Genomic DNA, 10,539 nt, shown 5'->3' with positions numbered 1-10,539 from the left:
GTGCTGGCACCATGGTGTGTTGCCAGTATCAGAGGCACTGGGATGAGCTGGAGGGGACAGAGTTCATCTCCAGGATGGCTCCAGCTTGAGCTGCCACTGACTGGCACAGTGCAAAGGCCTGGGAGCAGCTCCCAAATGGTCAGTGTGGGCACAGGGGCAGCACAGCAGCCCCTGATGGGACCATCCTCCCCCCTCACAACTGCCCACCTCCTCCTCCACCAGCTGAGCTCTGCCCAGCCACATTATCTCCCCATTCTGAGGCTGCTCCTTTTGGGCTGGGGCTGCTCCTGGGATCTGGAACCAGCCCCAGCCTGGAGCCCATCTCGTGTGCCACCTCTGGCTACAGCCATCTCTTTTCTTTAATTGATTGTAGAAAGCAATTTACAAAATACAAACTTCTGCTGGTGCCAAGCCCTGCGTGTCCAGGCAAAGCCTAATTTCACAGTAAAATTTCAAGCGCAATGAATGGCTTTTCCCAGCACCAGTCCATGTCCAAGCCAAGAGCTTTGCAGTCTGCATAAGCTGTGCAGAGCAGCCCAGAAATGGCTTTGCACTGCCCTGTGGAGCATGCAGCTCCCTGGGCTGGCTGTCACAATAGCCAGGGCAGCTCTGCCAGCTCTCCCTTTTGGGCTGGTGCTGCCTGCCTCGGCACGGTGTGGGACCACCATGGCTGCAGCCCAGTCTGCAAAGAGCCACGAGCCCCAGCTCTCTGTGCAGCCAGCTGGATGATCCAGGGATGCTGCCATCAGGAAGGTGTCCCAGCAGGGCTGGCCAGAGCTGCAATGAGGGGGGCTCAGCTGAGAGATGGTGCTCCCAGGCTCTGGCTCTTTTCATGTCAAAGTCATTATTTCATGGTCAGGGTCTAGGAGGTTTGTACACACAGATGCATTAATTCTGCATTTAGTGATACAGGAATAATTGGTGTCACATCAATTAGATCGGTTCTTGGATACTGCAGTGATAAGTGCTCTGCAAAGGCCTCTGGGCTGCAGGATGTGAGGAATTCCAGCAGTGAGTGAGCCTGGTGGGGCTGGCCGCAGCAGGCAGAGCGGGGCTGGCAGGGACAGTGGGTGCTGAGGGAGTGGTGGAGTGTCCAGCACTTTTGGCCTTTGCAGGAGACCAATAAGGCTCTCACAGTGCTCAGTGCCTGGGGCTGCTGGGGGCTGCTGCACAGCCTGGGGGTGCAGGCCTGTGCTTAGGGAGGGGCTGGAAACTTGGCAAACCTCTGAGCCCAATGTCCCAGCCCCACCAAAGTGATCCTCGTGTCAAGGATCTTGTGTCAACACTTGCTCGGCACCTGGTTCAGCATCATCACCTGCATCCCCCATCCCCGTGCCATGGCTGTGCACACATGCTGGGTTTGCCAGCTTGCTGCTGACAGGACGAGGCTCAGGTGGGTCTGGGGCAGCGTGGAGACCCCCTGTGCTCACACTCCCACACTACAGATCGCTGCTGTCAGCCCCATCCCTGCTGTGAACCGTAGGCGGAGTAATTTGCAGATGACAAATATCCCTGACAGTAAATATTTTTCCCACCCTCATCCTTCTACAAGCAGATAAGGTGGCAGCACTGTAGCAATACGGTTGCTGGAGGGAGACAAACTCTTTGGCAGACTTAAAAGTCTATTGTGTCCCCGCAATTATTTATAGATAAAGAGAAGAAAGCCAATGAGCAGAGAATGGAGCTGCACAACTGCATTTGTTATGATGATGATGATGTTATCTCTCCCTCACACCCACACCCGCACATCTCCAGTGCATGGAAACTCGCTGCTGGCAACAATCAAATCCCCAACCAGGACAAGGCAGGACAGACTGGAGGCTTTCTCCTCTCATCACTGACAGTGCCCAGCCTGTGCTCCCCACCAGCTGAACCCACCACACAATTCCCGTGGCTCCTCTGGAATAGCACCCTCGGAGGGGTCCCTCTGACTGCAGGATCTGGAGACCAGGTGGTTCTTGTCCCTGTACACCAGCCCCTTGAGGGTGCCTTGTGGTGAGGGGGATGTGGGGTTGTCTGCAGGGAGGATGGGGCTGGCTGGGTCCTCACCAGCTCATGCAGCAGGACCCCAGAATGAGGGGGCTCCCCACTGATGTCAGGGTGCAGGGGGGCTCTGTCAGCTTGCCCAGCTCTGCATGACCAGCACCTCCCCTGCCATCCCACACCACTACTGAGAACAGAAATGTGGGTGTTTGGAGGGATCTGGGATTAAAAGATGTGGCAGGCAAGAGTGATGGGGGTCACTGCCAATGAGTGCATTTCTGCAACTAGTGGAGCAGAGACACCCTGAGTGAGAAACATTGACTGCAGCGTGGGAAGAGGCTGGGGAGCACTGTGCTCTGCCTTTTCAGTGAGCACTGCAGGAGACCAGGAGCCTGGCAGGGCTGGACCCACAGATGGGAAGAACAAGGAAGTTGAGAGGTGAAGACCTGGAGTGCCACTGAGCCAGGGGTCCCTGTGTGACATGTGTGACACTGGGGCCCTTGGCCAGCCCATGTCTCCAAGGGTGCTGCATGGCATGGTCTGGCTCCTGCTGGGGCAGAAGCCCTGCACCTCCCAGAGCATGCACAGCCACTGCTCCTCCCCAGGGCTGGGGTGCAGGGGGGCTGTGGGCTCCTGCCAAGTGCTCAGCCCTGTGTCAGTGGGACCCCCGCCCCGAGAGAGCCCCAGGACGAGCTCTCCAGCTGCTGAGATGTTGCCCAAGACAGGGGCTGGGAACCCTTAACTGGACTGGAGAGTGGGATGATTTTTCATTGCTTCCTCATAATAAGAGGACAGGAGTAAGTGACTAGTACAGTCCGTTCACTCGGTAAAGATTTATACAATCACTTCATCCGGTAATTGGTATTCTGGGGAGAGAGAGCGAGCTGCAGCTCCAGCATCCGCCTCTATTTGTTTTATCTCTGTCTTTCCCTTTTTCTCTCTCCTTTTCAGAATGAGTAATTCTGTCCCTCACAATCCCATTTAAATAGAGCATTTGCAGAGTGAATAATTAGTTACATTCAATTAGGCCTCACGCGCTCTCCCTGCTCACTTTGGGGGACAGACGTGCTAATGAGATGGTGCATGTGTGACACGCAGCAGTGGGCACTGAGCATGCTGCATGCCAGCAGGGAAGGGGCAGCCTTGGGGGAGCTGGGGAGGTGGCCCCAGACTGTTCAGCCTGCCACCTGGGCAGACAGTCCTTTGGAAACCATCTGGGGCCACAGGCTTCACGTTTGGGGCCAAAGACTTTGCATCTGTGGCCCACAAAGCACCTTCTCCTCCAGCAGGAGCGGGATCACATCTGTCCCCAGAACTGGGTGTTCTCTGGGCTGGTGCCAAGGGAATGCTGCCCAGCCTGAGACCATCCCACTAGCACTGCTGGGATTGCCAAGCCCTGAGAGGAGGGAAAGCTGCTGCCATGTTTTTATCTCCCTTATTAAACCTAACATTAGGTTTTAAGAGGAGCCTTAAATAATGTGCCACTGCCTGTACTGGCAAAGTTGCTCCATGCTCCAGCTGCTCCTGCTCAGGGATTTATGGCCTTTCTTGTGCTGTGCTGCCTGTGTTCAGGTGGTGGGTCACAGGCTGAGGCTGCTCCCAGCACCCAAAGCCTGCAGTGGGCTCAGTGCTGCTGCAGCCCCACACCAGTGGGCCTTGGAGCTCGGGGTGACTCCCCTGCTACACCACAGCACCCCACAGTGCTGCCCTGCAATGCTATGGACCCCATTTGTGCATTTTACCGCCAGAGCAGTGAGGAGAGGGGCACAGCTCTGCTCACATCCCTGTTCTCCTCTGCCCGTGGGACACGGGCTGGGCATGGCTGTGCTGGGGCAGCTCCTGCTGTGGGGTCAGGGAGGGCAGCCACAGGGGAGTGGGGCCAGCCAGGTGTGCTGGGGAGGGTCTGGGGGCACGGTGGGGGTCAGCACAGCTGGCGACAGCCCTTCCCTCCCTCCTCTACCTTGGGAGCACCCGCCCATTCCAAAGCATCCTTTCCCGGAGCATCAGAGCCAGGAGAGCCGGTCCCGGGGGCGCGGGGGGCGACAGGTGCTCGGGGCTGCTCACGCACAGGGACAGAAAATCACCTTTAATCACACGGTGTCGCCAGCACTGGGTGGAGGTGACGGAGCACGGACGGGCGGGTGTGCGGGGGAGCCGCGGGAGGGGCCCCGACGCCAGAGCCCCCGAGGCCAGAGACCCCCGTGCCCAGAGCCCCTCGAGACCAGAGACCCCCGAGACCAGAACCCCCCGCGCCCAGAGCCCCCCGAGGCCAGAACCCCCCGTGCCCGGAGTCTCCCGTGCCTGACCGGGCTGTACGCCGGACGGGCGGTGCCGGTGCCGCCCGGCGCAGCCCGCTCCGGTCCCGCAGCACCATCTCCCGGCCGCCGCACGCCGCTGTCTGCGCTCCGGCCCCGCCGCCGCCGCGATCCCCGGCACCAGGCAGAGCCGTGGGCCCGCCGGTCCGGCCTTTCTTGGTGTCACGGAGCCCGGCAGCGCCGGGCACACAGGGGCCGCGGTGCCCTGTCCGGATGGCAGCACTCACCGGGCACTGCTCCAGAACGGGCAGCGCTTCCACAGCACCCCAGACAGCGGACTGAGCTCTGCCGTGGTGATCTCACAGCTCCCTTTCCCAGCCCTGGCTTTTCCAGCACTCAGGGAGACGGGGCTCTGTGCTGGGGTCTTCCTGTCAACATGGTCACTGTGCTGTGGCCAGGGCTGCACTGGGCTCTGCAAGGGCTCAGCAGGTGAGCAGCCACCCAGGTTATTGCATCACCTGGGCAGCAAGCAGGATGGGGCTCTGTTCCATGCCCCCATAGGGGCAGCCAACCCTTGCTCCACCAGAGCAGCCCTGTGCAGGTGACCAGAGCAGGAGTTGTAGTGGTATTCTCGTGGGGTGGTCGTGCCATGGTCCATTGCAGCATCCCATCATTTGCAGCCAGGCCAGATGCCAGATTTCCTCCCCAGCTGGAGGGGGGACAGAGGAGACGGTGCTGTCCAGTCTGTGCTCCTGTCGGGGGCAGTGCCCTGCGCCTTCACAGCATCTCCTGCTCCGAGATGCGGCTCTCCTTGCCATCCTCCTGGGCCACAGGCTGGCCCCTGAGTAGGGTCTCCTGCACAGGCAAGACATTCTCATCCTGCTCCGTGGGCTGCTGGGGATGTGGGCTCTCTCCGGGCTCCCCAGCCTCTATCTGCACAGGGGCAGGGGTCAGGGGCAGGCAGCTACATTCCCCCACTGCACCCACATCCTTCCTGCTACACTCCCATGCAGCCCAGACTATGGGTCCCTCCCAAATGCTCAGCACTCGCCAGTAGCACCCTCAGGTTGCCCCAGCCCTTGTCCTGCCCCAGCCAGGCAGCCTAGTTCAGCCTCCACCCCTCCTGCATTGCAAAGCCACAGCCCCTGCTCTGCTGCTGGCACATCCCCAGCTGTGCCCACGAGGGATCCCAACCCACTGCTGCAGGGGGCTCTAGGCAGACTCACCTCCTTTGGCCCTCGTCGCCTGGAATCTGGATGGAAAGAGGGACAGAGAAGGCAATGTTCAGGGGGAAGGGCTGCCCTGCAAGGAGCTTCCCAGGGGCAGAGCCAGGGCTGGAGCTGCTGCACCACAGGTCCTGCAGCTCATGTTGTGCCTGCTGCCACTGCCAGGCTGGGCAGGCTGGGGGTCACAGCAGGAGCCACAATGGAGTCATGGGGCACCAGTGCTGTTCCCCAAGGGCTGGGGGAGCACTGGTGCCCCAAGAGCCCAGCTCAGGCTGCAGCAGTGCCAGCACACCGGCTCCCAAAGACAGAGCAGGACTCAGCAAACCCTGTCCTGATGATGTCCCCAGAGGAGTTTCCCCACTCTCAGCAGAGCTGCTGCTGCCCTCCCTGGCTCAACCCCTCAGCCCTTTATGGCCCCTTGGGCCAAGGTTGTCCCTCCCTGGGCCAAGGCAGCAGTTCACAGGCTTTAGCCCCTCACCTGTGTGCACCAGGCAGTAGATGCAGACACCCACGAGGCACGTGACAACTGCAGCTGTGATGGGGATCAGCACTGACAGGGAGGAGCGCCTGCTGGACTCTGCAGGAGGACACAGGGTCAGTGAGACACCCACGGGACACCCAGTGTGACACAGAGTCACACCCCAGCCCCACAAGGGATCCCTCAGGGAGACAGAGGCAGGAAGGCATCACACTGGCCACTCAGACCTTCCTCTCCCAAAACCACCACATATGACCCAGGTCTGCTCAGTGCTGCAGGAGCCCTGGGTACTCTCTGCTGAGTGCTGCAGGAGCCCTGGGTGCTCTCTGCCTGGCACTGGATGGGCCCTGGACACCAGGCACTCACCGCAGATCACATCCGACGAGTTCGTCCCTTTCACCTTCACCACCAGCCCCTTCTCCTCACAACTGCAGGGGAGAACAAGACCAGGTCACCACACAGTAACCTGAGCTCAGGGAATAGTTTGGGCTGGGCAGGCACCTGAGCTGCCCCAAAACACATCCTGCTCTGAGCCTGCCAAGCTCCAGTAGGGCAAGCAGAGGGACCCCCACCAACACAGCGTGAGTGGGACAGCAGCTACACAGCAGGGTACCACCCCTGGGGCTTGGCCTGGAGTTGCTGAAACTGCTGAGGATGGCAGCAAGTTTAGGGACAAGGCAGAGGAAGGAGCAGACCTGCCCAGATAGGGAAGCCCCCAGGGCTTCAGCACTGTAGCCATGACAGAAAAGCTAATATAGGCTACAAGTGGCTCTGTGGGGAAGTAATTTCTGGGCACAGATAAAAGCAAAGTGAAATCCAATGGCTGGCAGCTGAAGCAAGACTAATTCAGCTTGGAAATAAGGCTCATGTTTCTACCAGGAACTGCAATTAACCCTCAAGCAGCTTTCTAAAGACAGGGATGACCTGCCAGTTCATGGCATGCTAAAAGCCAAACTCCCCATGGAGAGGACTTGTGCTTTGTCTGATGACTGCAGCCACAGAGAGCACTGGGAGGGAGAACCTGAACAGAGCATGGGGCATCCCCATAGATCCTGACCCCTTACTTCCAGCATGGATGACAGCATGGACACCCGTGAAGGGACAAGCAGTCTGTGAGGGACAGACACAAGTGCCTGAATGTCGACCTCAACCTCAGCCAATGCTGTCCCGTACCACACTGTGCTCCCAGTCCTGTTCCTCTATCCTGGCCCTACACCTGCCAGATGCTGTGTCCCTCAGAGACCAGCCTGGCTGCCCAGTCCCCAAGGCCACCAAGGAAAGTGGCAGCAGAGGATGTGCTCACTGGGGCTGGTGGAAGGATGTGGTGTGCACTCAGACAATACCTTGTCCAGGGGTGGCACGGCTCGGTTTTAGACGAGACATTGGAGAAGGTGCCTTCTGCACAGGGTTCACAGGGGGATGACATCCGCTCCATGGCCTTGGCTGGAGAGGGGCAGAGATGGCAGCAAGGTCAGCAGGGGCTGGGGGGGTGAGGGCCTAAGGGGCTGCAGAATCCAGATGTGCAGCATGCCCTGTGGCAATGGCACAGCTCTCCCAAAGCCCTGCCAGGGGCCACCACACTGGGGGAGCCCCCATTCCGTGAGGGCTGACAGGGCATCAGTCCTGTGGAGTGGGAACAGCTTGTCAGACTTACCTGCCACAAAGCCAGAGCCAAGCTGGCAAGGCTGGTTCTCCACGCAGGTCTGGCAGCTGATGTCAGAGCAGTGCGTGCCAGCCCGGCACTGGCACACCGTGTTGTGTGTTACATTTCCTTTTATCTTCTCAATGAGGCCAGCATCTGGGCAGAGGGAACATGGACAAGGTGAGACACCAAGCAGGGCAGCCAGTCCCCCCAGGTTGAGGTCAGTGGTGACAGGGAGCACTTACTGCTTTCACAGATGTCGTGAGGAGCACAGTGCTTCTCCTTGGTCCAGCTTGGCTGATAGTGCCCGCTCTCACAGGGGGCACAAACAGAGTCTTCTGTTTCCTTGCACTCAGACATCAGTTTTTCCCCTGCAATAGAGGCTGGTGAGGAAGGGGCAAGTGGGCTTTCCCTCTCTCCTGACAGCACCTCTGCCAGCAGGACAGGGGAAGGCTGGTAGCTGTGGATGCCAGGACTGCTGCACTATTCTGCATGGAAGCCAGGGCTGAAGGAGTCAGCTCGCCTGATGACCACAAACACTGCAGGGGGCAGGTGGGGAGGGAGGGCTGTGGGGCCACTCCTGGGACTGGGACATGACCTGACAGTGACAGCAGGAGCTGGCAAACACCCTCACAATTCGCTAGTGCCAGCACTCTCCCCACAAAGCTGCCTTTGCCATGGGGTCCTGTAAGCTGCAAGAGCACAGTGCCAAGAGAGCTGTGGCACATTTGGTGAAGTCCAAGGGGTCTCCAAGACCACCCACAAGGTCCCAGCTGCTCTATCACTGAGATGACACAGGGAGGTGAAGCTGTCAGCATTGCTGGCAGTGGGGTGGAGGGGCTCCATCACACCAAGCAAAGCTTGCCCTGCTGTGCCCAGCAGTAGGTCCTGGCACTGCCCAGTAGTGAGATCCCCAGGAAAGGGTTTCCATACCTGGCCGACACCGGTTGCAGCACCTGCCCTTGTATACATACTGCTTATCAAAGCATGTCAAGGCATCAGCAGGCTCCCAGCACTGGAAGAAACAAGACAACAAGACCTGTGAATTCATATCCAATGCTCCCGGATCACCACGCTTCCACAGACACATGTGCTGACCTGCACCCTGAGGTGAGGGCCTCCTCACACTGCTCTTCCCACACCTCCACTAACCACAGACCACAGCAGCCACCCACGCTGCCTGATGCCATCTGTGCTGCCTTTGAAGTGGGGTGGCAGTGATTCCGGCAGAGTTGCTCCACATTTCCCCACATTTCCTACCAGAGGGTGATTGCACATCACCCTGTGTCCCCGCCAGCAGTACTGCAGTCCCTGACAGAGGGAGCAGCGATCCCCAAGCTTTCACGCCCAGAGCACTGCCGGCCCCTTCCCAAGGCTGACACGCCGTCCCCGAGGGACAGGAAAGCCCCAGACAAGCGCATCACCCATGCACACTGCCAGAGCCTGCCCTTGCTCCCCCTGGCAGGGGACTACCTGCACAGGGAAGGGTAAAAGGAGGCAGGGCATGAGCTCTCGGGCAAGACGGGGTGCAAGAGGGCTCTTTAGCACCGTTCCTCTGACAGAGCCAGCCCCTCGCTGCCCATCCCCAGTAGCCCGGCAGCTCCCGGCGGATCTGCCTGGCCATGCTGGGGAGCGGGATGTGGGCTCCGGCAGAGAGCGAGGGACAGAGGGACAGAGGGACAGAGGGCCGGCCCGAGGGTGCCACGGACGAGCACGCAGCACGGCCGGGTGCAGCCCAGCCCCGTGCGCACTCCGAGCAGCCCCGGTGCGGGGACAGGAGGAGGCTGCGGGGCCCTCCCAGCCGCCCACAGGCAAGCGAGAAGTGAAAGCAGCGCCGGCAGCCGGTTCCAGCGCCCCACCCGACTGGGGGTCCCGGCCGAGGGTCCCAGGGCTCGCCGCTGCCCGTCCCTGCCCGTGGGGACCCCCGGGCCAGCGCAGGGAGGGGCAGCGCTGCCGGGCCCGCGCCATCAGGAGAAAGCGAAAGCGCGTGGGTAGAAGGGCTGGAAAGGATACCAGGCAGTCCAGGCAGCTCCTCCGCCCTGGCTGTGTCCCGGGAGAGCGGACGGACGGACCGACACGGCAGCGCCGCCGGGTCCCGCTCACCGCCCAGCCCCGGGGCTCCCCGAGGGGACGGGCCGGAGCGTCCGGAGCCCCTTCCTGGAAAGCCCGGCGGGACACGGGGATGGAGGGATCCCCTCCGCCTGTGCCCCTGTCCCGCTCCTCGCCCCGCTCCCGGCCCCACTCACGCCCAGCAGCGCCGCGCAGAGCAGTCCCCAGAGCCCCAGCCGGTTCATGGCGCTGGCCCCGGCCGCCGCCGCCGCCCCGCTAAGAATGCCTCGGTCCGTTCCCGCCCAGGAAGGGGCGTTGGGCCGCCTTGGCCGGGGCTTCCCCGCCGGCCCCGGCCGGGGACAGCTCCCCGCCGGCCCCCCGGAGCCCCCGGTGCCCGCCCGGGAACCCCCGCCCGGAGCCACGGCCGCAGGCAGGAGCAGGGACAGGGGCAGGGGCAGGGGTCGGGCGGGGTCCGCAGGAAGGGAAAGGGAGGGGAGCGCCTGTGCAGCCCCCCCGCAGCAGGAGCTACAGGTTTCACTTCTTTCCAACAGCTGCTCAGAGAGGTTTTTTGGGTTTTTTTCTTATTTCGCCTTTAAGAGCCCCTGAGCTGTGGCCCTGGAGGGCCCCCACGGCTGTGGTCAGGGAGAGCCCCTCTGGCCGCAGCCCTGGAGAGCCCCCAGAGCCGCCAAGAGTGTCCCCGAAACGCGTCAGTCCTGAAAGGGGAAGGGCCAACAGCGCTGTGCCGTGGCTGTGCCTTCGTTTCAGTTCCCCACAGCGGTTCCCAGTAACCCCCAAGGAATTTCCAGGTTCCCTGCCCGCTCCGGAGGCGTTCCCTGCGCTTCCCTTGGCATTGCGGCGGCTCGGCAGCGAACGGTGGCTCCCCAGCGCCCCTCGGTGCCCCGGTCA

General features: G+C 61.2%; 1 protein-coding gene across 2 annotated transcripts; it reads right to left on the bottom strand.

The window, feature by feature from the left end:
- Nucleotides 1-4,650: 4,650 nt before the first annotated feature.
- Nucleotides 4,651-9,929, bottom strand: CD40 (CD40 molecule). Of its 2 annotated transcripts, none has more exons than XM_054274646.1 (9): nucleotides 9,831-9,929; nucleotides 8,518-8,599; nucleotides 7,830-7,955; nucleotides 7,597-7,740; nucleotides 7,286-7,385; nucleotides 6,309-6,370; nucleotides 5,943-6,041; nucleotides 5,465-5,490; nucleotides 4,651-5,171 (listed from the first exon to the last, which is right to left on the bottom strand). In XM_054274646.1, exons 1-9 carry the CDS (start codon nucleotides 9,876-9,878, stop codon nucleotides 5,016-5,018), a joined length of 843 nt encoding a protein of 280 aa, XP_054130621.1. In that variant the 5' UTR covers nucleotides 9,879-9,929; the 3' UTR covers nucleotides 4,651-5,015. The 2 variants fall into 2 exon arrangements, with proteins under 2 accessions (XP_054130621.1, XP_054130622.1); XM_054274647.1 differs by having other exon boundaries at nucleotides 4,651-5,093.
- Nucleotides 9,930-10,539: the final 610 nt, after the last annotated feature.

This window comes from Melozone crissalis, unplaced genomic scaffold (assembly GCF_028551555.1).
Source record: "Melozone crissalis strain CALT ecotype California unplaced genomic scaffold, PUWL_Pcris_2 ptg000017l_1, whole genome shotgun sequence".
Lineage (NCBI taxonomy): Eukaryota > Metazoa > Chordata > Aves > Passeriformes > Passerellidae > Melozone > Melozone crissalis.
This window is presented reverse-complemented; position numbering and strand designations above follow the sequence as displayed.